Source organism: Lissotriton helveticus, chromosome 4_1 (assembly GCF_964261635.1).
Source record: "Lissotriton helveticus chromosome 4_1, aLisHel1.1, whole genome shotgun sequence".
Classification (NCBI taxonomy): domain Eukaryota; kingdom Metazoa; phylum Chordata; class Amphibia; order Caudata; family Salamandridae; genus Lissotriton; species Lissotriton helveticus.
In genome coordinates, this window is record NC_136063.1 from 253,245,837 (window position 1) to 253,273,125 (window position 27,289).

Below are 27,289 nucleotides of genomic sequence, written 5' to 3' on the forward strand. Positions count from 1 at the left end.
AGAAAAAGAGGTCATGCAACCTAAATGGAAAGACTGTCACAGTAATAGAGGAAATGTTCTGAATCCATTCGATTTAAGAGTGTGAAGGAGTTCATGAATGTTCATTGCACTCATCTGTTACAACACAATCCATCTAATAAATAACTACATTCCCAAAATAAGGAGGTATACCATGTAGCAGGACAGATTGCTTGAAACACAGGAAGAGAATCTTACATTTCTAGTCTGCCCAAGTCATGTCACTACATCAGATCTTTTAAAAGTCAATTCATATATATCATGAGCCCCTAATGTAAATCTATGGCAGAAGTATACAGAATGGGCAATAGTAAAAAAAATAGTAAAAAACAAAAAACACTGTAGTTTACCAACTTCAGAATGCTTGTCCTTCTCAATCACCTTCTTTGACATTTTCTCCTGCAGGTTTTCAACAGTTTTCTCCTTAACTGGAACAGGGACAGTTACATCGGTCCCATCTGAGCTCATCGATGCAGAGGACCTTTTCTTTTTGCTCACTTTAGGTAACTTCAAATTGTTATTCAAAGGCAGCTCCAAACGTAAGGCAGATATTTGGGATAAAGGAGCTAGAGACATAACATTAGGAAAGGCATAAAACTCTTGAAACAAGGTACTGAAATATGATATTAATTACAGTGTGCAGTGCAACAATACAGGCACTGCAAATCACTACAGTAAAAATATATTTCGCAACTTGTAATTCTGGCGAGACTTTGGACTGGGATCATGCTTCTCTGCTCATTATTGAAAAAAGTACAATTTTGTATTTGTCAAACTACTGTCTGCTGTGGTAAGAGTCACTGTTATTTGACCTAGATGCAGAAAACCCACTCAAAGTCATACTGCAGGAAAGGTAAACTAAGTAAACATGAGGCAGTGCACAGGTCGATTCTATGAAAAGGAGAATGTTGGAACAGGCAAGTTCTGGCTGGCTGAGGCAAGGCCCTAGCCATGCAGAACTTACCACTCCTGTCAGGTGTGGGTTGTTACACTCACTGTTTAACCTGAGCTCACCCTTGGGGAGCTTGGCACTGAGCTTGGCACTGAGCAGTGAGCGTCACAAAATAGACTTCACAAACGGAGTATGTAAATAAAGCTCATATATTTCACAGACACATTAATTAACACAACATGAACATCATGTATTTCTGGGCAAATATCACATTTGGAAAAACCAATAGCAGTATTAGGCCCAACCGTATTAAAATTACATCAGTAATGAGCCCTTTTGGGAAAGATCCTACTTTACCCCCCAGCACCATTATGTGGTGCGAAATGTCAGAACGAGGCACACCCTGGCAATTATTATGATTCGATGCCACACAGTTATAGGGTGCACCGAGATTACATCATCAGAAATGTGTACACACAGATAATTACAACACTTTTGAAAGGCACAGTGGGCCAAGGCCAAATGGATAAAAAACAATGTCAAACGTCATATTCTTTTGGCAAGGAATCAACGTATAAAGCAACACCAACGCGCAGTGTAATTAATAACAGGCAGTTACTCCGACACACTCACTCAGTACCGATAAGTGGTGCCACGGACATCAGGCAGGTCCATAGGTCCATATGGAGTGCATTCGCAGACACACGCACACAGCACTGTAATACAGTGCAACTGATAGCCGCAGGTCCGTGGATAATGCACATGCCCCCTCCACCATTCAGCTAACCTCGACAACCCTTCACCCAAGGAATGGAGATAAAGAAAACCATCCCCCTGATACTAGGCCGATCACGCCGGGAGTCGCACTTAGTCAATGTTCCAGGGAAGAAGGTAGAGGGTAGGTAGCAGTTCTAATTAGGTGGGAGTTGACAAATAAGGGTTTGGCCACTACTAGGGAAGTTCACGTATGCGGAGCAGAAGCGGGCTGAGGGCGATAGTTGTTTAATCAAAGGATTCCACACTGTGCCTTACGGCACCAGCTCAGTTCTGCAAAGCGCAGGTGGGGTGGGTGTGGGGTTGGTGTGGAGGGGGGGGGGGAGGGTCACGCATTCTTGTAACCTGCTTCCGACCGCTCTCAGAAGCATTCCTTAGACTATTGATTTATTTTATTTCATTTTGAAGGTTTTATATAGCGCGAACAAGACCCTTGCAGGTATCAGAGCGCTTTACAGGTGTATATATAGGAAACAAACAGTTCAATGAGAGCACACAATAGAAATACAAGTTAAATACAGGGTTCAAGTGAATTTAGATAAGAGAATAGATTTCACTTCTTTTTTGGAACGAGACGAAGGACGGATTAAGTCTGGTTTCTGTGGGCAGTGTATTCCAAATTCTGGGCGCCATACCCGAGAAGGCCCGGTTATAAGTTTTCTTGGCAAAAAGTTGAGGTTTCAGTCGGAGGTTATTGGAGCTCCTGGAGAATCTACTGCCACAGTAGAGCACTAGATTCTGTGCCAGGTAGCTTGGAGTGTTGTGATGTATGGCCTTGTAAGTCAAACATGCGATTTTTAGGTGGATTCTGGCTTCAAAAGGTAGCCAGTTGAGGGCTCTAGGGTCAGGAAAGATGTGACAGTTTCTTTTTGAGCATGTGATGAGTCTCGCTGCTGTGCTGATTGAGGCTCTAAGGGGGGCAGCCGTTGATCTGTGGGGACCGCAGAGAGAAGCACTCCCATATTCTAGTCTTGGGAATTCTAGTGCTTGCACTGCCAGTTTTAAGTCGTTTGCGGGAAGGAAGGGTTTGAGTCTTCTCAAGGTGTTCATCTGAAAGTTTGCTCCTTTTGTTGCGGTGCTGATGTGTTTCTGAATGTTTAGATTTTTATCAAGAGTGACTTCCAAAGATTTTGCTGAGTTGATTAGGAAGGGTAATGAGGCCCAATCTGGGTACAACAAAGTGGCAACACAAAGTCACTGAGGCTGAGTGAGGAGAGGGCAGTTGGTCCACTGCACTGAGGGCACAAAAGGAACAATCAAGGAATTATGGATGAAGCAGGGGAGCCTCTTGGAGGAAGGAGGCACCCGGTCAGACACAGGTCGATCAAAGTAGCACCCAGGCAACCCGATGCACAACGGAACACGGATCCGCTCCTCTGCACTTCCCTGGAAATGAGGCAACTGGTGAATCCACTCACCACTAAGGAAGGGTGCACGGTCCCTTCCAATGGCAGTAATCCTCCTTGTGCAGAAGAGAGTCCTCTGGCTGTGTGCACCACAGAGTTCCAGGATCACCTGTTCCACATTCCCATAAGTGTATTTCTAGCCTGCTGAAGTATGGCACCAGTATTTATACTGTAGTGTGCCTTTGAAGTTCGGGGTGATTCCGACTGTTTCCCTTTGAACCACAGGTGTCTGTCCTAAATTTCAGTCCTGTCTGCTATGGGGCAGTGGAATGTGGAGCTTAATCTATAGTGGGGCCATGATCTGGCTCCCAGATGCCAAGTGTCAAAACCTCTTCCTCTAATCTAGCCAGCCAGACCCCCAAATGGCTGAGGGCTGTTGGTTCAGTTGCATGCCCAATGTTTATAGCGGCCTCTGGAGAATGCACAGATGTGCTCCCCCAGTGTTGACCGGAGTCAAACTAAAAGGCGCAAAAAGAGTTTTAGAGCAGATCAATGCCCACTTCCTAGAAGTGCAATAACAACAGGTGATGGACAGAATGCAGAACAATGTCGTACATTCACCCCAGTACAGAGATCTGGGCCTAAATCCATCGTTTTTTTGCTCACCATGCCATTCCAGTTTGAACCCAGCCATATGCAAATCAGTCTTGACCCTGTGCCCCATGGGAACGGTCCAGCCCGAACTGCCAAGCCAGGTCCTCCCTGGACTGGAAACAAGCATCCAAGGACCGGTTTCGGGCTTTCAGCCCTCATCAGCCTGGATAGCTTGATTCCAGAGGCATGGAGAGCACGAGACTCACGTCTGGGCATACCCGTCCCACTCGTGGTGACAAATGCAAAAACAACAGGTGATGGACAGAATGCAGAACAATGTCATACATTCACCCCAGTACAGAGAAGAAAACAAGTTACTTACCTGTAACTTTGGTTCCCCAGTATTGGTAACTTTCATAGATTCCCATGCTTTGTATCATTCCCCGTCGTCGGAATGGGAGTCTCGGTAACAAAAATACCATAGCTGTAGGTACAAAAGACCAAGGAAAAGGCCTAGGCCTCATTCCCTTTTGTAGCATATCGCCCTCTTTGTGTAAAAGAGACCAAACTCAGGCCTCAGCCAATCAGAAGTGCCTCACCTCTTAGAACCTTCCTGAAGGAACCTCAGAGCCTCAGATTTTCGTAGCCGTTGTGTATTTAGACACCATATCTGTAGTAGGCTGAGCTTTCCTGGGGGAGGTGGGCGGGCGCATGGGAATCTATGAAAGTTACCAATACTGGGGAACCAAAGTTACAGGTAAGTAACTTGTTTTCTTACCCCAGTATTGGAACTTTCATAGATTCCCATGCTTTGTATCAGAGTAGCAAGCAGTTAGTAACAAAACCACATTTTGCATCATCACAATATAGCAATAGGCAACATGACAAAGATACAAAATGTGAAAGTCGGAAGGTGGGAAAGAAAGGAAAGCTCACCAATCATTGGAAGAGGTTCCTCAGGACAGCCTGTCCTACCACCACATCACCTTGTTGTAGGGACTCCAAGCAGTAATGCCTGGTAAATGTGTGAACGCTGCTCCAGGTAGCAGCTCTGCAAATGTCTTTGATCTGTACCCCTGCGAAGAGGGCTGTAGATGAAGCTTTGTGGAATGTGCTCGAACCTTTCCAGTCAGAGGTTTTCCTGCAGCAGTGTGACAATGCAGAATGGCACTCGTGATCCATCTGGAAATGCCCTGCTTGGAAAGAGGAAGGCCCTTGCTTGGACCTCCCAAGTAACAAATAACAGACGTTTTCCGAAAACTCTTAGTACGCTCCAAGTAGAATTTCAAACACCGTTGCACATCGAGCGAATGCAATGTCCTCTCTGCTGGTGTAGCCGGTTGAGGAAAGAACGCCTTCAAAATGACCGGCTATTTCAAGTGGAAGTCCGAGGGGACTTTAGGCATAAACCTCGGGTTAGTTCTCATGATGACAGTGTTTCTCTTGAATTGAAGGAAAGGTTCTTGGATAGACAAGGCCTGCAATTCACCAACACGCCTAGCCGACGTGAGAGCGAGGAGGAGAGCCAATTTCCATGAAAGGTATTTGATGTCAGAACGATGGATTGGTTCAAACGGGCCCTTCATGAGTTGAGAAAGGACTAGATTCAGAAGCCATGTCGGAGGCGGTGGTCTCACTGGTGGATAAACTCTGAACAACCCCTTTAGAAATTGTTTGACAATTCTGGAGGACCACAAGGAAGGTCCAGAGGCAGTCCTCCTGAACTTCGACATTGCCTCCAAATGGACCTTAATTGATGAATGGGCTAGTCCAGACTTGGCCAAGGACAGCAGATAAGGAAGGATCTGATGAGGCTTGGAAGCGAAAGGATCAATGCCTTCTTTCTTGCACCAGCAACAAAATCTCTTCCACTTAAGACGGTAAGTCCTGTTCGTAGAAGGAGCTCTTGCCTGAGAAAGGACCTCCTTAATCTCACTTGAAATGGGTAGGTTCATAAATTCTCGCTGCTCAGGAGCCATGCAGTCAGGTGTAGTGACTGCGGATCCGGGTGCCAAACTTGTCCCTCGGACATCGTGAGGAGATCTGGAAGAACCTCCAAAGGAAGAGGAGGGGCTATCGAGAGCAGATGGAGTTCCGTGAACCAGAACTGCCTCGTCCTGCACGGCTCCACCTTGATCTCCCTGATGAGCCGTGGGATCAGAGGTATGGGAGGAAAAGCGTAGACAAATGTCCTCGACCATGCTATCGAAAGCGCACTCCCCAGAGAACCTCGATGGGAAAGCCTGCTTGCATAAGACCGGCATTTCTTGTTGTTCGGAGTGGCAAAAAGATCGATCTCTGGTCTGCCCCACAGGCTGAAGACCAGACCTCCTCCAAGACTCTCTGATTCAATTCCCATTCGTGGCTGACTGAGGATGACCTGCTCAGTCTGTCGGCGTTTTCGTTGAGGACGCCTGGCAAGTGTTCTGCTTTCAGCGAAATCCTCTGAAGGATCGCCCATTCCCAGATCTGCTGAGCTTCTTGCGACAATGGACGAGATCTGGTTCCCCCTTCCTTGTTCACATAGTGCATGGCCGTGGTGTTGTCCGTCCTGATAAGCACTTGTGAACCTTTCAGGCGAGGAAGAAAAGCTTGCAGAGCCAGTCATATCGCCCTGAGCTCGAACAGGTTGATGTGGAGGCGTTTCTCCTGGGGCGACCAATGACCGCTGACATGCAGGTCTTGCATCACTGCCCCCCAACCCTCGGGTCGCTTGCGAAGGATAGACCTTGGGACAAGTTGTCTTGATTTGTCCACCATAAAGCTGCTTCCTTCATGCTTGGAGTGACCATCACTCTGTCTTCGAATGAACCGTGAACCTGCTGCCACTGGTTGTCTAGTTGCTCCTGCAGAGGACGCATTCTTAGTCTGCAATGGGGAATTAGTGGGATACACGATGAAATCACCCCAGTAGAGACTTGTAGCGGCGAACTGAAAGACACTTTTTTGTGTGCAAGTCCTGAGCCAAGGTTTGTAGTTTGTCTCTCCTTTCCTGAGTATTGAAGGCCCTTGAGAGCTTGGAATCTAAGATGGCTCCCAGGAAGAGAGCCTTCCTGGACGGGAGCAGGGAAGACTTCTCGTTGTTCAGAGTGAGCCCCAGATTCTGTAACAAATTGGTACAAGCTTGAACAGCCTCCAGCGCTGCCTCTCTGGACGGAGCGTTCAGTAACCAGTCGTCCAGGTAGGGGAAGACCTGGAAATGGTTCCTTCGCAGGAAAGCTGCTACTGGCGCCAGCACCTTTGTGAAAATTCTTGGGGCTGAACGGAGTCCAAAGGGTAAGACCCTGAACTGAAAATGGCTCTTGGCTACTGTGAATCGTAGAAACCTTCTGTGTGCTGGGTGAATCGGAACGTGGAAATACGCATCTTCGAGATCGAGCGTGGCCATGAAATCCCCTGAGCTGATGAGCTTCAAGATGTCCTGGAGAGAGACCATCCGGAAGGACAGGGAGATGAGATAGGTGTTTAGCTCCCTGAGGTCTAAAATGGAGCACCACTTTTCTTGCGTCTTCTTCACCAGGAAGAAACTGGAATAAAATCCTTGTCCCCTTTGGTTTGCGGGGACCGGCTCTATCACTCCTTTCCAGAGCATCTGTTGTACCTCGAGCCGCAGGAGACGATGGTGTTGCGATGGAATGGCTGCCGGGGGCTTGCGTGGAGGGACTTGCGTGAATTCCAAGGTATGCCCTTTCCGAATGATGTTGAGCACCCAACGGTCCGATGTTATCCTGGACCACTTGTGAAGGTATTTGGTGACCCTGCCTACAACTGATGATCTCTTGAAGGAGGGTCCAGTAGGAAGAGACAGGAGGCCGCTATTGGCGCTTGGACGAATCTCGTCCTCGTCCAGCCTGTTTCCCCTTATTGTAAGGCCTGGAGTAGTTGGTAGACTGGCCTTGCTGCTGTTGATAAGGCTGACGGTAGTGCTGGGAACCGGAGCCCGTGGTGGAATAGCGTTGTTGTTGTTGATAGGATACTCTGTAGTTACCACCTCTACCTCGGGATCCTTTAAAAGGAGACTTTCTGTATTGAAGGGTCCCCAAGGACCTGGCAGTGTCTGTGTCCTTTTTTATGTCCTGAAGAGTGTCGTCAAAAAGATTGCCAAATAATGCTTCACCATCAAAGGGAAGATCCAGGACCTTGTTCTGAATTTCAGGCCTAAACCATGTAGCTTTGAGCCACCCTTGGCGGCGGAGAACTGCCGCCCCAGCCAATGAACGGAACGCCGTCGTTGCAATATCCATTGCACAGTCAATGATTTCCATCGACGTTGCTTCTCCCTCCTGTAAGATTTTCTTTGCCTCAGTCGTAGATTCCGGAGGCAGCTGGTCAAGGTATGGAGTGACATCACACCAAAGCTGGCGGTCGTATCTACCCATGATCGCTAGGGCATTTGCCGCTCGCACCAGCAAACTTGCCATCGACGAGAATCGCTTCCCCACATTATCCAACCTCCGCCCTTCCTTGTCCGGAGGAGTTGTTAAGGGAGCAGAGGGGTTACGGGATTTCCTCTGCGCAGCTTGCGAGATCACAGAGTCTGGTCTTGGATGACCCGTTAAGGCTGCCGGGCCATCAACTGGTGCCTTGTATTTCTTATCCAGACGCGGTAGCACCGGGACCACCGTCGCCGGGTTTTTCATAGCCTTTAGGCCCTCCTTCCACACATGCTCCACGATTGGAATGGACCTAGTTGATTTCACAAAAGGTTCCTTGAAATCATATAAAAAACAATCCGTGGAAACTTTAGGCATAGCCAATTTGAATCTCGCAGCGGCCCTCTCCATCAGCTGATGGAAGCCCCCAATGTCTGCAGGCGGGAAATCTGCCGGATCTGGGACTGGCGATGCTGGATCCAGAATGATATACTCGTCATATTCAGTATCAGGAATAGAGCCATGATCTGACTGCTGACCCTCATCCGAGGAATCATCATGGACGTCTTGTAACCCGGAGGACTCATGTTGGATGGACATTTGAGGCCGAGGGGAAACTTGAGCCGGAATGGTAGGCGTCACCAATGAGGCCGACATCTCTGCAGGAGTTACTGGCGTTGACGGCACCGGAATAGGCATACGCGCCTTAGATTTATAGTCCTGCAGCATCTTATGCAGATCTTGGAGAAAAGAAGATGGCACTGAAACCATTTCCTGCTCAGCATGATGTGGAAAAGTAAATTTTGCCATGTTCTGTGTCCCTACGCGTCCTCCATCATATGTTATCTGTGCATGATTAATATGCATATGTATTCCCCATGTTCGATTAATGACGCAATTACAGTTGTATCCACCTCTAGTATGTCAGTTTCCAGTTCTCGTGAATACTACGAATATCAGGCCTATGTAAAGCTACGTTGCCACGTTTCTCAGTGTGCACGTTATTCCATTGTAAAGTCCCCGTTTCTAGGCCTCAAAAGGGCCTGGACACCAGATTCAGCTCCTGTCTCCTGAAGCCTCGCTGAGGAGCGATACAGCCCCCACCTGTATCCCTGACCCTTCACTTACTTCCTGCCTCACAGTGCCCGGCTCAGCCTGGCTCTGCCTCTGAGTCTGCCAAGAGTATGTTATGATTCCAGTTATCAGTTCAGTCCTCCTTCTCTGCATTCCTAAAGCTACTGAATCGCATCAATAGTTTCCGTCATTGTCTAGCCTTTACGTCTCCACGTTAGAGAAATACTGCATTTAGTGGTCATTTAATATTCTTCATCACGCACTACATGTAGAATAATGCATGCTCCTGTCTTAGAGTCTGTTAGCCTTTACCCCGATAACTTTTGGATTCTATCAACATGTTCTCTAAACATCAGATACTAGATACTGCTTAGGTACATGTCGCCCTGACTCTCCAGACTTCAGTCTCTGCTCCTAGCACAGAGTTCGTAGCCCCCAGCTTCTCCTAGTAACACGTCATTGCCAGCTTGCGCGCACCATTAGGTCAGAGGTCCCGGCTCCTTAGGTAGCCCCCTCCATGTTTCCGCCCCATTCATGACATATTCTGTTACGTTTGCATCACATGTCTATGTATACGCCTCTGTTACACCTACTTTCACCCTTATCTTTCGCGACTGCTATTGACCACACCCACTGCTCCGCCTATCGTATGTATTGTAATGCAACTGTTTTAGTATATATGATCGTGTATTGTTATTAAATGTTAGCGCGCTCATCCCAGATCCAGCCCCGGCAGCTGCTGGGCCCTGCCATCCTATTCCTATGCAGGTTGTCCCGCTCCTGTCCTTTATGCTGTAATAAACCTGCAAAAACTCCTACTACCTCGAATCTTGACTCTTATTTATTGAGCTATCTGTTATTGCTATGCCTAGACAAAAATAGATCCGGTATTATTTATTTATATACCACATAATGGCGCCCGAACAGGGACTTGCCCTTTCCCCACGCGTCGGTGAAGCCACGCCGACCCCCTGACCCTCTGCAGTCGTGACGGAACTCTTCTGCGCACCGGCAGATATTTCTGCTTCAAGTATCCCTCAGGCCCACGGAGGAGACGGAGGAGGCGGTCCAGCATCCAGACGAGACGGTGGAGGAACGCGGCGAGTCCCGACCAGAGCCCAAGCCGAGAGTCCAAGGTCCGAGGTATCCGGAGGCCCACCCGTAACAGAAGTCCGAAGTTCGTCCATCCGGCGTCGAAGCAGTCCAGTCCAGTCCGAGGCCTTCCGTTCTTGCTGCCCGGTGAGTACCGTTGCTGGGGTAGTATCTAGACAGGGTCAATCTAATTGACTCTGGTCCGTGGGTTGGTGGTACACAGACCCACAAACGAAGTGTCCACTTCGGTGGATGCGGGTCCCGACGTGTCTCTGTATGAGACCGGTAAGTTTCGTACTGTTTCAGCAGTGCATCTAGTTTCTGTTCTAGTCAGTTCTGTTCTCGAGAAAATTCATGTATTCTGTTTTCCGTATTCCAGGTAGTATTCTGTTCGAACTGTTATTCTGAATGTTATTCATGTATTTTAATGTCGTGGTATGAGTGTGAAGTAATTATCGTGTTTATTGTGTATTGTGTTGTGTCCAGATTATAGTTCAGTCATGCCGCTCTTTTCAAAACTGCGTCAGTTAAAAACCAGAAAAGGTCTGCTAGAAGCAGCAGTTCCTGTCCCGCCTAGGGACAGTCCAGGTCATTTTATGTATCAGAAGCATGGCATAAGCGCCATATTGTATCTAGATTTATGGGTAGAGTATACCAAACAGTTAGAGGAAAAGTATAGATGGCCCGTATCGGGTACATGGGATGCCGAGTGCATCATGAGAGTAGAAGAAGCATTATGGAAAAAGAAAGCCAGACAGTCACAGAAAGATGCCATTGAGTTATGGCGCAAAGAATCTCATAAAAGAACCGAAAAAGAAATCAGAAAGTCAGAATTAAGTAGAGAATCCTTAGAACGAGCCCAAGAAAGGGAATTAATCGAGATTGGTGAACGAGTTAAAACCGAACAGTCAGACAGACAGAGGCATGCCCTTATTAAGGGTATGTATCCTCTTCTTGCCGAGGGCTTGCCAAAAGCGACCCCAGAGGCATCCAGTAATTTTCCGCCACCACTAGTTCCGACCAAGCTACGTCACAAACCGACCGCAGCTGATATTTTTATTTCGTCCTATTTGGACGACACAGTCCCAGAATATGCAAATCCTGTTCCTACTCCGCCAGTCCCTGTAAATCAGGCACTTCCCGCTCCTCCAGACACCGGAGTACCTGTTACGGTACCCCCGGTCCAGCCCGCCATACAAGTCCAGCCTACATTTCCATTTCCCACTCTGCCAGGACGAAGAGCATCAGTAGACGACTCTAGTTTAGGGGCCGCAGGGGGAGGTCCTCCTCAAACCCCGCCGCCACACAAGCGTTTAACGTTAGCCGAATTACATGCACAAGCGTCACAGCGTACGCCCAGGTATCAGTCTGTTGCAGAAATAAGAAAAGCCCTTACCGAATGTGGCTATGATCCAGTCCCAGGCGAGGATAGTATGGTTTTATATTCATTACGCGTGAGAAAGGTGACCGAGTATCTAGTCACCCTACCAGATATGAAAGAAGATCTAGACAGAATATATCGTTTCATCCGTACAGGGAATGATCCAGAAAGTATTAGTGACGTCATGTGCCAAAGAAAAGTTGAAGTCCAGCTCATGATATTAAAGTTTCTGATTAATTGTCTAATAAGGGAACAAGATTATCCGACCAAAGATCGAGTCGAAATGAAAGTCCTGACAAGGTGGAGTGATAATATAGCCGAGGGTAAGCATAAGACCATCAGTAGTATAGAGAGTATGTACAAGAAGATTCGTAAAGAAATAATAAGGATACACGAACAACGCAAAGAAGCACAAGTAAGCGAGAAAGAAAGTAACTCTGATACTGAAGAGGTAGAGGACGAGAATCCCGCCAGAATAGCGTATGTAGGAAAATCTAGATTTCCAGATCGCCATTTGCGTCTAGAACACAAGTCAGTTTTACATCATCCAGCACCAGAACAAGGTTCTCTAGAACAAGTATTTCAAGCTACCGATCACATTCTGAAATCACGAATCGGTTATAGCGAGTTAAGTACTATGCATGAACAAGAACTAGCCCGATCAGCAGTCCGATGGACTACTGATTCTACCACTTTTCCAGACGAAATAGTGGCACAAATGTTCCTGAAATTGCCCCCAGCCGAGCAACGACTGGTGGGTATGTATATGACCCAGCACCTCATTACATTGTATGAGGGTCAACATTCTGATCCAGGTCCGTTACACAATGTCCTGAACGAGTTACTCCAGTATAGATGGAAAGGTTTAGGTACCGATTTAATTAGTGTCATTCTAGAACAGCGCCACAAATATAGTATGTTTCTGAACCCACATTTTGTTCATGTCTCACCCCCAGAAAGTAAACCCTTTTACATAGACAGACAGAATCCGTTACGAGAAGTACATCCAGTTAAGACAGAGGGTGGTGAAATGCAACGAGTGTTTGTTTACACCCCTATCACAAAGATGGAACTTTTAGAGATGAAAAAATTAATTCCCTGTCATGATAAAGACCCAGCAGGGTTCCACCGAGAATTAAAAGACATGCTCCGTATGGGAGAATACACGTATCCAGACATCATTAAAATGTTAAAAGTCTTGTTGCCCGCAGGGGTATATGAGAAACTCAAAGAAAAAGAATGGGAGGTGGGAGAGAAAAAGATCGATTGGGCAGTTCTAGAAGCCGAAGACAAGGCACGAGTACCAGGTACCGGTCTTGGAGATAAATGTAAAGAATTACCAGAATTATTAATACAAGTTTTGCCTAGGTTATTGACAACTAGAAAGGAAGACTGGGATGCAATCTCAGCATGTAAACAGAAACAAGATGAAGATATTAGTGATTATTATTCCAGATTTGAGAAATGTTTTACCATAAACAGTGGCCTCAAGACAAGTAGCGAGTCGTACCCTCATCTTTTTGTTACTAAATTAGTCGAGAATTCAAGTCCACAAATTAAAAACCGAGTTTTGAAAGTCGAAAGTACCTGGCAAGCTAATACCCCGTCCCAGATGTTACAGATGCTTCAATACCACCAGAATAGAATCAGAGAAGAGCAAGAACATGAGAGAAAACGTATGAAAGACACGAAAATGAAAGTACTAGTTGCACAATCTGTTCCTCAAGACAGTCAGAAAAGGGGTCCGAATCAAGCCAGTCATCCTGCAGCTCCCGTTAAAGGAAACTGCAATTATTGTAAACAGCCAGGTCATTTTATAAACGAGTGTGCAGTTCTGAAACACAACATAGCTACCGGTAAGACTAAAGAAAGACCACGTCCGCCTAGACAAGAGCAAGTTTCACAGACTCCTCAGTCACAGATTGCACCACAGACAGTTACAGCTCCGCAGCCTATCGCTGCAACACAGCATGTTACACAGCAGATGTACCAGTATGCACAGTCTGAGTATCCAGAGTATCAGCCATATTCATGAAACAGCCTAGAGAGGGAGGTAGGCTTGCCTCTCATCGAGATACCTGTAGATCAAGAAGGTCCCTATGTTCATAGTCAAGTATTAGGGAAAGACAGAAAGTTTTTGATTGATACAGGGGCAAGTAGGACCACTATAAGTCACGCCGAAGTTCCAGGGGCTCCGCTCTCAGGCTCAAGAAATGTTTCCCTTGGATTTTCAGGAAAACCTATTGTAAATGAAATATCAAAGCCAGTTACTCTAGAAGTAGGTCCATTGTCCCGCACTACTGACCTGTTACTTACTAAGTCATGTCCAGAAAATCTATTAGGCATTAAGACACTGAAAGAGTTAGGTGCAGTCATATGCTGCTCCCCAGAGGGAATACGATTGTTCCTACGTGACTTCAAGGGTCACTATGTATTACGAGATTTTGATCCCAGATTGTCCAATGTTCCGCAGCATCTATGGGCGCAAGGTCCAACTGATGTTGGTTATATGCAAATCACACCCCATCGTGTGACTCTCAAGCCAGGTGTAGTGTTACCACGAATCAGACAGTACAGATTGCCACCTGAGGCTGTAGCAGCCTTATCCAAAATTATTGACGAGCTCATGGCTCAAGGAGTAGTTGTAGAAACTGACTCCAATGTATGCAATTCTCCGATCATTCCTGTCATGAAACGTACTGATCCGAATGCACCTCCAGTATATCGTTTAGTGATTGATCTCCGAGAGCTTAATAAATGTATTATTCCCCAGTACCCAGTTGTCCCAGATATCTCTTCCCTATTGACAGCCATTGATTCAGAAGCTTCATTTTTCACTGTCATAGACCTCAAGAACGCGTTTTTCAGTGTCCCCATTCATCCAGACAGCCAGTTTCTTTTCGGATTTTGTTTAAATGGAAGGAGCTATATGTTCACACGAGCTCCTCAAGGTTTCACAGAAAGTCCTAGCATTTACAGTCAAGCACTCAAGAGACAACTAGACAACATTCACATGCCAACTGACACTGCCCTGCTCCAGTATGTCGATGATCTCCTGATCACAGCCCGTTCTGAACGTGCTTGCGAGCGAGCATCCCTTACAGTCTTGTATTTCCTAGCCGAGATGGGACACAAGGTGTCCCCTTCGAAGCTTCAATTCTGTGTCCAGCAAGTGGTCTACTTAGGACACTTACTGTCCAAGAGGGGTAGGCAGTTGACACCAGACCGAATCCAGTTAATAGCGAGTCTTCCTCAGCCAAAGACCCAGAAGGAGGTACGTGCTTTTATCGGCCTTACTTCTTATTGCAGACAATGGATTCCTCAGTATGCATTTCTGGCCAAGCCACTGATACAGTTAACGACACAGGAGGCAGCCGTATCGACTGTCCTCCCTTGGACATCTGAACATACACTTAGTTTCAATGAGTTAAAGAAAGCCCTATGTCAAGCTCCAGTTCTAGCAACACCGAACTACAGTAAGCCTTTTACACTTTTCGTCACAGAACGCGAAGGTACAGCATTATCTGTTCTCACACAAGATCAAGCAGGACAATACAAGCCCTGTGCTTATTTTTCGAGCACATTAGATCCTGTAGCCCAGGCTCTGCCTGCGTGCCTCAAGTCAGTTGCAGCCACAGCACTAGCTATCAGACAAAGTGATTCCATAGTATTAGGACACTCCTTGACAGTACAAGTCCCACACTCCGTGGAAGTTCTTTTAAACCGAACACAAACTCAGCACTTGACAATTGCACGTTTAACAGGTTATGAATTGACACTGTTCCAACCACACATAGAAATCAGACGCTGCAACGTTTTAAATCCTGCTACATTGTTACCATCAGTTACTTCGAATTCTGCCACACACGACTGTGTGGAAGTAGTTAACATCATGACAAAGCCAAGACAAGACCTGACAGATATTCCATTACCAGATCCAGACCTGACACTTTATGTGGATGGTTCATGTATGAGAACAAGTACAGGAGAACTAGTCGCCGCGTATGCAGTGACTACCGACACCGACGTTATAGAGACACACCGTATTGACACCCTGTCTGCTCAAGCAGCGGAGCTAGTTGCTCTGACTCAAGCCTGCATACACGCCAAGAACCTGAAAGTTAATGTTTACACCGATTCACGTTACGCATTTGGAGTTGTACACGACTTCGGAGTGCTCTGGCAAGACAGAGGTTTCATGACTTCTCATGGAACCAAGATTCAGCATGGTCTCCTTATTCAGGCTCTGTTAGATGCCATACATTTACCGACATCCATTGCTATCATGAAGTGCAAAGCACATACGAAAGTTACTGACACTATTTCCCAAGGTAATGATCTAGCAGATCGCACAGCCAAGCTTACAGCTCAGACCCCAGACACTACAGTTAATCCGACACAGACACACACTCCAGATCCGACTACATGTATGACAGTTAAAGACCCTACTCAAGATGTCATAGATATCCAGTTACATGCTACTCCCGACGAAATCAAGAAATGGTCCGAACAAGGAGGGGTCCAGACAGATCAGGGATGGGTAACAAAGGGTAAAGCCACTTGGTTTCTCCCCGACTCTATGGTTCAAGTCATTATCAATACCGCACATAGTCCAGCACATTTAGGAGAAAAAGCCATGTTAGACAGTATCCAGAATATTTGGTTCAACAAGCATTTACGAGCTGCAGCCAAGCAGAAGGTCCGTACCTGTATGATATGTTGTCAGTTTAATCCAGGTAAAAGTGTCCCGGTGGAACAAGGTGGATTCCAGCCCCCTGACCACCCTTTTGAAGTCCTCCAGATGGATTACATTCAGATGGAGCGATGTCGAGGTTTCAAGTATGTCCTTGTAGTTGTATGCGCTTTGTCCAGGTGGACGGAGGCATATCCAGTCCCCGATTACACAGCCGCGACCACTGCCAAGCAGTTGGTTCGTGAGTTCTTCCCCCGTTACGGACTCCCTAGAGTCGTATATTCTGACAACGGCCAGCCATTCTCATCTGAACTCATGAAACACGTGTCCCTTTTGTTAGGGTACCAGTGGAAGTTCCATTGTGTACGCCATCCTGAAGCAGCCGGTCTCGTAGAGAGACATAATCAGACCCTGAAAATTCGCATTGCCAAAGTATGTCAAGAGAAAGGTGTGGACTGGCTAGTAGCTCTGCCAGTTGCCCTGTTCTATATGCGCATGGTCGCACATTCCAGATCAGGTCTGTCCCCGTATGAGGTCGTTTTCGGCCGCCCCCCTAACATGTGGGGTACTCCTAGACCCCGAAGTATTACCGATGTTTCAAGTAATATGCTGACAGATTACCTAGCTTCCTTGATGTCTGCCCTCAACTCTTGTCGTTCACAGGTTGCCGCCGCATTTCCAGACAATACCGAGGTGGCACCACATGAAATCGTTCCCGGATCCATGGTCCTAGTGCGAAATTTCGATCGCTCAAGTCCGCTGGAGCCTCGCTGGAAGGAGCCCCGACAGGTCCTCCTGGCCACCCGCACAGCCGTGAAGTTGGAGGGACGCAAAGGTTGGGTGCATCTTTCGCATATTAAAAATTTTTATGGATTGAAGCCAGTCTCAAAGAACGTTTCCCAGGATTCAAAGGACTGCCAAAGTACTATTCTTAAGGACTGTCCCGCAAAAGACAATGATACTGCACCCTCCCTGTTAGAGAAAACTCCGCAACAGGAGTATAAGCTTAAGTTAAGGTCTAGTAAAATAAGTCAGCCAGTTTGATTGTCTAAGTCCTCCCCTAGGTGAAACGGTTAGACCGGTTTCTGACATGTATAAAATAGACCCCCATAGTGAGAGAGTTAGTCAAAACTCAATCCGATGTATCGTTTTTCTAAGTTTCATATTATTTCTCAGTATTATGATTTCCTGCACCAGTTATGCATTTTACCTGTATTTTCCAGTTCCTCATGTAAATAAGTCTTCTAATGCTACAGTAGAGCACACGTTTAGTGATCTGCCTCCTCATGAACTCTCTTACCGCCTCGCTATGCGTAACAATTCCTTTATCCGCATGTTACATTATTCACACCAGACCAGCAATGCCACAAATTGTTGGGTGTGTGGTCGACTCCCCCCTTTCCAGACACCTAAGGGAGTTCTGCCACTCTTTCCTTATCCATTTTCACATAATGGTTCGTGTGGAGCATGGTCCACGTTAACGTCATCCTCAACAGATATGTCTTTTCTTAACAGTACATGTTTCCCAGACAAGCAAGGTCTTCCCCACAGAACAGGGTTAGATCTAGAAAACGAAGTTTACAATTTAGGTAATTATTCTTCGAATTTCATGGTCCTGAATGTTCAGTCTGATTCCACTCCAGACTTACCTGCTATTTCAGTACTACCAGTCAAAGGCGAATTATGTGTTAGAAATAATGGTTCCGTACATGTAGGACATAGCGATTGTACTACTATTGTCAAGTACAGTGACAGTGGGAAATCTATTTTCAAAGCTTCACGTCATTCTTATTTTATTTGTGGTCAGACCGCATATGTTCGTCTGCCCCTCGATTGGGAGGGAACCTGTTACATTGCCTTCCTACTGCCACCTGTTTTCCTAGCCCCATCTGATTATCATAGAAACACACATCTAGTACACATTAGACATAGAAGGGAGTCCCCCATTGTCGATTATACTGGAACTGCTCTAGAACAGTATACAGATTTCAATAGAGGTTTCTTCTTCTTTATAGGACCTATCCAGAATAGTAAGCTAATTCGTAGATTAACCAGAACCCTTGAAGTAGTAGTCAATAAGACTGCCTCTGCTCTAGGTAACTTAACCGAAGAGCAATCTGCTATGAGATTTGTCGTTTTACAGAATCGTCTCGTCCTTGACGTCATATTGGCCGATAGGGGCGGGGCCTGTAGAGTCATCGGATCTAGTTGCTGCATTTTCATTCCTAATAACGCGCCGTCTGTTTATTCAGCTATAACCAGACTCCATAAAATTGCCCATCTGTTACACCAAGATCCAGGCACCTGGACATGGTCCGGTTGGTTCTGGAATATAATTTCCGCTTGGGGATGGAAAGTCTTGTCCTTTCTAGGTATTGCAGTAGCGATCATATTCAGCTGCTGCCTCTGTATACAATGTGGCCCTGCGATTTGCGGCATTTGTGCTACCTCTTGTATTCCTAGTCCCAAGCCCCGTTCTAAATCCCGTTCCAAGAAAATTCGAGACGAGCAAATGATACTGTATGAAATGATAGATGGTATCATGAATATTGATGTTTCCTGATGGAAACGTAGTGACAAGGAGGGAATGTGGAAAAGTAAATTTTGCCATGTTCTGTGTCCCTACGCGTCCTCCATCATATGTTATCTGTGCATGATTAATATGCATATGTATTCCCCATGTTCGATTAATGACGCAATTACAGTTGTATCCACCTCTAGTATGTCAGTTTCCAGTTCTCGTGAATACTACGAATATCAGGCCTATGTAAAGCTACGTTGCCACGTTTCTCAGTGTGCACGTTATTCCATTGTAAAGTCCCCGTTTCTAGGCCTCAAAAGGGCCTGGACACCAGATTCAGCTCCTGTCTCCTGAAGCCTCGCTGAGGAGCGATACAGCCCCCACCTGTATCCCTGACCCTTCACTTACTTCCTGCCTCACAGTGCCCGGCTCAGCCTGGCTCTGCCTCTGAGTCTGCCAAGAGTATGTTATGATTCCAGTTATCAGTTCAGTCCTCCTTCTCTGCATTCCTAAAGCTACTGAATCGCATCAATAGTTTCCGTCATTGTCTAGCCTTTACGTCTCCACGTTAGAGAAATACTGCATTTAGTGGTCATTTAATATTCTTCATCACGCACTACATGTAGAATAATGCATGCTCCTGTCTTAGAGTCTGTTAGCCTTTACCCCGATAACTTTTGGATTCTATCAACATGTTCTCTAAACATCAGATACTAGATACTGCTTAGGTACATGTCGCCCTGACTCTCCAGACTTCAGTCTCTGCTCCTAGCACAGAGTTCGTAGCCCCCAGCTTCTCCTAGTAACACGTCATTGCCAGCTTGCGCGCACCATTAGGTCAGAGGTCCCGGCTCCTTAGGTAGCCCCCTCCATGTTTCCGCCCCATTCATGACATATTCTGTTACGTTTGCATCACATGTCTATGTATACGCCTCTGTTACACCTACTTTCACCCTTATCTTTCGCGACTGCTATTGACCACACCCACTGCTCCGCCTATCGTATGTATTGTAATGCAACTGTTTTAGTATATATGATCGTGTATTGTTATTAAATGTTAGCGCGCTCATCCCAGATCCAGCCCCGGCAGCTGCTGGGCCCTGCCATCCTATTCCTATGCAGGTTGTCCCGCTCCTGTCCTTTATGCTGTAATAAACCTGCAAAAACTCCTACTACCTCGAATCTTGACTCTTATTTATTGAGCTATCTGTTATTGCTATGCCTAGACAAAAATAGATCCGGTATTATTTATTTATATACCACAATGATGTTGCGACTGGGTCGACTGATGATGGCCCACATCCTCGCATCCGTAGTCGCCCTCAGAGTCAGTGTCCTGGCATTTGACTAGAAGTTGGGAGGGACTATCGGCATAGCTGTATGAGTCCTGGTCCTCCTCCTGAGAATCTCCTTCTTGCAGAAGCATAGTTGACATCAGAGGAGACATAGTCTGCGGAGAAGTAACCTCCGGCGTGATCCGTGTCACAGAAATGGTAATCCTCTTTTCAGAGGATAAGATCGTCGACGGTTCTGTCGTCGACGGTTGTATACGCGTCGACGAGATCGGGGTCGTCGAAGTCGTCGACGAGGAAACGGTCGACACGCCAGCCGTTGTCATTGTCAAAGTCGTCGCCCTCGTTGACGAGACCGCCATCGTCGACATCGTCGTCGACACCATCGTCGTCGTCGACACCATCGTCGACGGTGAGATTGAAACTGGTGTCGTCGGTACCTTCGTCGTCGGCACCTTCGTCGTCACCACCTTCGGCGGCATCTTCGACGGCGGCGCCCTCGTCGGCGTCTTCGCCGTTGGCGGCTTAGTCGTCGGCGGCGTCTCAGTCGACGGTGAAGAAACCGCTGTCGACAGAACCTTCGTCGACGATTACCCTGTCGACGGGATCGTTGGTGACATCAATGCAGATTTCGATTTTTCCGTCGACGGAACCTCCGTCGTTGACGTCTTTGAGGACTTGGAACTCCTCTCAGAAGATTGGGATGAAGGTTTTTTTAAGGCTGTGACAGTCTTCTCACCTTTAGAAGGCGAATCTGGTCCTACCCTCTCCTTTACACCTCGGGGAGGAGATTTGCTGCGACCTGGGCTCTCAGACTCACTGGGGGTCTTTTTTGAGGCCTTGGAAGATCTTTCCATAGAAGGTGAAGGGAAACCCCTACCCCTTTTCACTGACCTTCTTGAAGAAGACATCGATGCTGCATCCTCACTGTCACTGGAGACAGTATCTTTCCTGAAAGTAGAAGTTGAGCAGAGCTCAAAGGAGACTCCCTAAGCACAACGTGCGGTAGAAAATCTGAGGCTCTGAGGTTCCTTCAGGAAGGTTCTAAGAGGTGAGGCACTTCTGATTGGCTGAGGCTTGAGTTTGGTCTCTTTTACACAAAGAGGGTGATATGCTACAAACGGGAATGAGGCCTAGGCCTTTTCCTTGGTCTTTTGTACCTACAGCTATGGTATTTTTGTTACCGAGACGCCCATTCCGACGACGGGGAATGATACAAAGCATGGGAATCTATGAACGTTCCAATACTGGGGTAACTGGGGTGGCAGAGTGGGCTAAAGAAAGGTGATGGATTAAACCCAGATCTGTTGACTGGGTGTGAGTGTTTGATTGGTTCGGATTCTCCGTCCATCACCACCCCCTTTTGTACCACTTTGTTCGCCATAAGTTGGCAGGGTATGCTCAGACGTGAGTCCCTTGCTCACTTTGCCACTGGATTCAAGCAAGCCAGGCTGAAGACGGCTGAAATGCCAGAAACCGGTCCTCGGAAGCTTGTTTCCGGTCCAGGGAAGGCATGGCTTGGCAGTTCGGGCTGGACTGTTCCCATGAGGCACAGGGTCAGACTTATTTGCATATGGCCATGTCTGAACTGGGGTGGCAGAGTGGGCTAAAGAACGGTGATGGATTAAACCCAGATCTGTTGACTGGGTGTGAGTGTTTGATTGGTTCGGATTCTTCGTCCATCACCACCCCTTTTGTACCACTTCCTAGAAGTAGCATTTCTAAGCTATTAATGACAAATCCCTCTTTATCACAGAAGAGGGTTTGTCATTGTGAATCCAATGATAGGAAACATTATGAGGCTGCTCTACTGCAAGTCACTATTACCGATTGGAGTAATCTCCTCCATTCACCATGTTAACCTATAGGAGGAGCACACCTCATAGGTAGTGAAAACACAAATGGGTATTCTTCACTACCTGGGCAGGGAACATATGGATGTAGCTGCCCTGCCTTTTACCACCACTTGCTTTACCACTTAAGACTTACCCAAGGGAGCCCTAGTGATAGTGAAAGGTCCCCACAGGGTTGGTCAGTCGTTTACAAAGGCCAAGCTAAGCATAAGTGCAATTGCGCACACATAGGCCTGGCTTGACATGTTTAACATCATCACAGTTGCAAGTGCGCACCAACGGCCTGCAATGGTTGGCTTGAGGCATGTTTAAAAAAACATCAGGTAAGCACTACTTCCTAACATGTGGATGAAGGGTGCGGGCATTTTCACACTGCATTCACAGTGAGAAGGTGCCAAGAGCCCTAAGGCCACTAAAAGAGAATACGCAAAAACCCCTGAGGAAAAAAGCAAAAGGTTTAGCGAAACACTATCAAAAGCATGTCCGGTTTAACAGTTAGTTTCACACAAATGTACAACAAAAGACTTTTTGTCTTCTAAAAGGTATACACAGATTGTAGCACTCACAGGTCCATGCAAATAAACCAGATTCACCACAGGCATCATTCATAGAAAATCCAGACATGAATGTTAGATTTTGGAAACGCTGAGCAGTTAAATGGTTAAAAGGGCTATGGCCTCGACATATTCCACTAGCCTATTCCCAGGCCATGCAAGACTATGTGTCCAAAGTAGTCTGGGTACAGCATACAAAATATACTCTGACAAAAGGTGGCTGCATTTTGGGCACCTCCACCAATGCATTAACTATGATGTTTCAAGGTCAATTTAAAAAGAAAAGCCTTTCTTGAGCTCGTGTGAACGTCTATCATACTCGAGGGACAAAATGCAGATGCCTATGCAGAAATGTACATTAGTTTGGAGGTGGAGAATCATAGGCAATGCGGAGGACTTTAGACCGATCACTTTCTTTGTATTTCTCAAAATGGTTCTCAGTATTCGATTATAACATAACATTTTAAATATTTGAGGTGGTAGGGAGTCTGGTTTCCTGGCTAGAATATAGTTCCTTAAGAAAAGAAAAATTATAGTCTGGCACCCCGCCCTGAAAATATATGAAAAATCACCTCTGATTATTATCAAAAAGCAAGAAGGAATGGTTTCTTACCTGTATTCCTAGTTCTCTCTCAGAGAAATCTCCACTGAGATCATAAGCACTGAATCGTCACACCCCAGTGCGGGGATCCCAGAGCAGTTCTTTCAAAGTCACATCTACTTTGCCTTACTTTGGAATGGCCAGGAAACATATGTGACAGACATTCTGACATGTTAAATTCTTGCAGCCTTAAAATCAGGCTATATTGCCAATGTTTATGAAATTACTTTTAAATGTAATAGAAAAAAGGTTCAAACCTTAAAAAAAAGGCAGAGCTCTGCTAAAAGATCCTGTCAGCAGGAACCAGAAAAAAGAACTGAGTAACTTACCACCTACAAAGCATGATTAGACACTGGACGTTAGAAGATCCTAAAGGGGCAGTGTCCCGTTTACACTGTTTCAATGCTGCAGCCTATTCAAGATATATTGCTATGCATTATTCCTTAGCTTACTTTAGAAAGTGTTTCTGAAGGATGTTTTTAGAAGACCACTTTCAATTTTGATTTAAGCGATTTTTAAAGGTATGACCCATTTTTCCTTCTAACTTTTAAAGTAATTCCATATATACTGGCAATATTGTCTGTTTTTAAGGCTGCAAAAATGCAAAGCATTAAAATGTCACATGTTTTTGGCCTCTTCGGAGGTGAAGTAGAAACTTTGAAAGAACTGCTTTTATGACCCCCGCATGTGAGCAGGACTAATCAGTGCTTATAATTATCAATGGAGATCCCATAAAAGAGAAGTGTGTATAACATTTCCAAGAACTGAGCAGAAATTGAAAATGTGAGTTGAAAAGTATGAGGGTTTCACAATGACTGTGACCTGTCCATATACTACTGCTCCCCTTTTAATAGTTTTCTCCTGTGAATACTTAATACTGCAAGTTTCAGAATGATTTGGGAGACTGGAAGCAGTGCCAAATAACGTAGATGTTCCAATATATGTTCGGAGTGTGCAGCAACATGGTGTAATGGTTGATAGTTACTTGTACTTACAAGAGGAAGAGGACACAGTACGCGGTCTCTTGTCTTCCAGATGCTCTAGAGTGGAGGCTGGCACTGTGGCAGAGGTAGCACGAGTTCGCATTATGCTTTCTGGTGAAACAGTTTCAGGCTCAATCTCTTTTTCTGCACTGTGATAATACTTTACATGGTAATCTAGGAGTTTTGCTTTGCGAAATGCCTTCGAGCAAGCAGGGACACTACATTTAAACTTGTTGTGGTCCAAATCTACAAGAGGTTCTTTCGGAGACGTCACACATTCTGTCCTTTTGGAATTCACAACTGTAACAACAATAAAAAAAAAAGTCAAAATTTTCATATATGGAAAAGAGGTTTCATTTTTCTACCAAACAAATGCCAGATGTGTTGAACTCTATGGAGCAATTTTGGCCACAAAAGCAATGAATGAATTAGCAATCCAATCAGTAATCGCCAAACAAACATCAATATTTGAGACACTGTCTGGCCTTCTAAAGTTTGGGCACATTTAGACAATATATTTATTTATAGCTACCTTGTTGATAAAAACACCAACAAAGAACACATGAGCCTTATATCCCAGCAGCTCATGGCACAGCAAGCTACAGCCGTTACCTGATTGACTGTCAATTTTCGAAATACCTTTTATACGTGGTTACTATCTCTACTCTATTATTCTTTTTTTGTATATAGGAGACTGTTGAGAAAACTGGGCTTCATCCCCATATTTTATGCGGATGATACCCAGCTACTCCTTCCACTGGACAAATCCTACCTTAATTTCCAAACCATCTTTTGTGAAGGAATGAAATCTATAGCGGAATGGATGAAAAGAAACTTTCGCCAACTAAACGCTACCAAGTCAGAGATAATGCTTTTTGGCGATGTCACCATGGTATGGTCACCTACTTGGAAGCCAGAGGACTGGGCCCCACCCCTTGCCTTAAATCAGTGGTGAAAAACCTTGGAGTCCGTCGACCAAAAACTCACCTTGAGAGATCATGTCTCCTCTACCATCGGAGCCTGCTTCCACAGCCTTAGCATGCTCAGAAGAGTATTCCCTTTCCTACCACTGTCTTCGAGAAAAACCTTGATTCAGGCACAAATTTTAAGCCGCTTAGACTACTGTAATGCGCTGTTGATCTCAGCCAATGAAAGGGACATAAATATATGGCAGGTGGTCCAAAACACCCCGGCTCGCCTAGTGGCCAATGCCCCCCCTAGAACAACCTCCCTCCCTTTGCTTAAGAAGTTACATTGGCTACCCATACGAAAAAGGATTCATTTCAAAATCTGCGGTATGGCCTATAAAGCTGTATACAGATTAGGCCCTAGTTATCTCAATGACAAATATGTTAACTAAGTGCCTCATAGACCCCTCTGTTCCGGTGACAAAGCCCTGATTCTTGTCCCACGCATTAGAAAATCTCAACAAGGGGGTAAGGCCATTTACCATCTTGGCCCTCGCCTATGGAATTATCTCCCCATTCGCCTACGACAATGTACAGACTACATGGCCTTTAGGAAACTGTTGAAAACATCGCTCTTCTAACTAGTCTCCTTCGTTCGCTTATGTGTCCTAAGCGCTGAGATACCCTTATGGGGTGATTTGTGCGCTCTATGAGTGAATAAATAAATAAATAGGTACTTCTTCCCCGGCATCAACCCAACAATATCAGACTGTTCTATGACCCAGAAAAAGGAACAACTTATGCGGATAATGAACCTACCTTTTACAAGTTCAATTACTCTTCCACTAAAACATGATACCCTTTTGCACTGGCCAACCCCCACTCCCACTTTTTAAATTTGTAAGAGGCTAATACACGGTCATTTCTGTGAACTTTCTGCTGTGTTCTCTCAAGAAATCTTTAATTTTAAACATGACCGAATATTCTGATGACTAGCCAATGAAGTTTCAAAATTACTGCCATATTTTCCTATTTACTCTACTTTATGCAAGTGTCTTCCCTGGTCTAGGTAAGGCCTCAGAGCGCTTTAAAAATTTAATTTTCAAAGGGGAGAACTAGCAGAAAGGAGTATGTTACTTACCCTGTAAGAATCTGTTTGGGGCATGTAGTGCTGCAGATTGACATGCTATGCAAACTCCTGCCATCTAGAGTTGGATTCAGAGTTGTGCAAGTTGGTTTTCTTTGAAGAAGGTTTTCGAGACACAAGATTAAGTGACTCCTTCTTGGTAACAGTGCACATGGGCATCAACTAATTTGTTAGATTGCTTTCCCGTAGGAGGGTGAGAAAAGTGTAGAAAGAGTGTAAGAATGATGATGTCCATGCTAAATGTGAAATGTATCACCTAAATATGAAATATGACAACGGCCTCAGACGTCCAGGGAGGAGGGGGGGTGCATGTGAATCTACAGCACATGCCACAAACAGATGCTTACAGGGTGAGTAATATAATCCGTTTGATGGCATGTGTGGCTGTAGACACACATGCCCTGCATAGACTATAAAACAGTGGCTATTCTGTGGGAGTTGCAGTAGTTTGAAAAACAGTATGAAGCACTGCCTGGCCTAGACTGGGCTGTTGACGTATGAAAATATCCACACAATAGTGTTTGGTAAATGTGTGTGGGATAGACCACGTAGCTGTCTTTCAAATGTCAGCTAAGAGAATATTTTCTAAAAATTTTTTTAAAAAGCCATATTAGCTCCCTGTTTACGAGTAGAATGCGCTGTGGGAATAATGGGTAAAGGTCTTTTGGCTTTAGTGTACCAAGTTTGAATACATTCAACTATCTAACTGGCTATGCCTGATTTGGATATGCCTTTATGAGGCGGAGAAAAGGCCACAAAAAGTTGTTTTGTTTTTCTGATAGTTTTAGTTCTATCAGTATAGAACATAAGAACTCTTAACATCTAGGGTAAGGAGAGATCTTTCCGCTAGAGAATCCGGGTTAGGGAAAAACTGGGAACTCAACAGACTGATTAAGATGAAATTGAGAAACCACCTTAGGCAGAACTGTAGGATTAGTACGAAGAACCAGCTTTTCTTTATGTATTTGAAAAAATTGTATTTGTAAGGTTAAAGCCTAGAGCTCACTAACACGCCTGAGGGAAGGGATTGCAACCAAGAATGACACTTTCCATGAAATAAATTGTAGCGGGCATGAGTGAAGAGGCTCAAATGGAGGACCCAGGAGCATGGTTAGAACAACATTGAAGTTCCAAGAGGGAGCCACAGGAATCTTAGGACGGATAACTCTTTTTAGACCTTCCATAAAAGCTTT

General features: G+C 45.6%; 1 protein-coding gene across 4 annotated transcripts in view; it reads right to left on the reverse strand.

The window, feature by feature from the left end:
* PHF20L1 (PHD finger protein 20 like 1) overlaps nt 1-27,289 on the reverse strand; it is an 813,558-nt gene that overhangs the window by 425,801 nt on the left and 360,468 nt on the right. For all 4 annotated transcript variants that reach the window (XM_078686744.1, XM_078686740.1, XM_078686743.1 and 1 more), the window contains 2 exons: nt 24,054-24,341; nt 369-584 (listed from right to left, as the gene is read on the reverse strand). In XM_078686744.1, the coding sequence (XP_078542870.1) occupies nt 369-584; nt 24,054-24,341 (504 nt within the window). The remainder of the gene's footprint in view (nt 1-368; nt 585-24,053; nt 24,342-27,289) is intronic.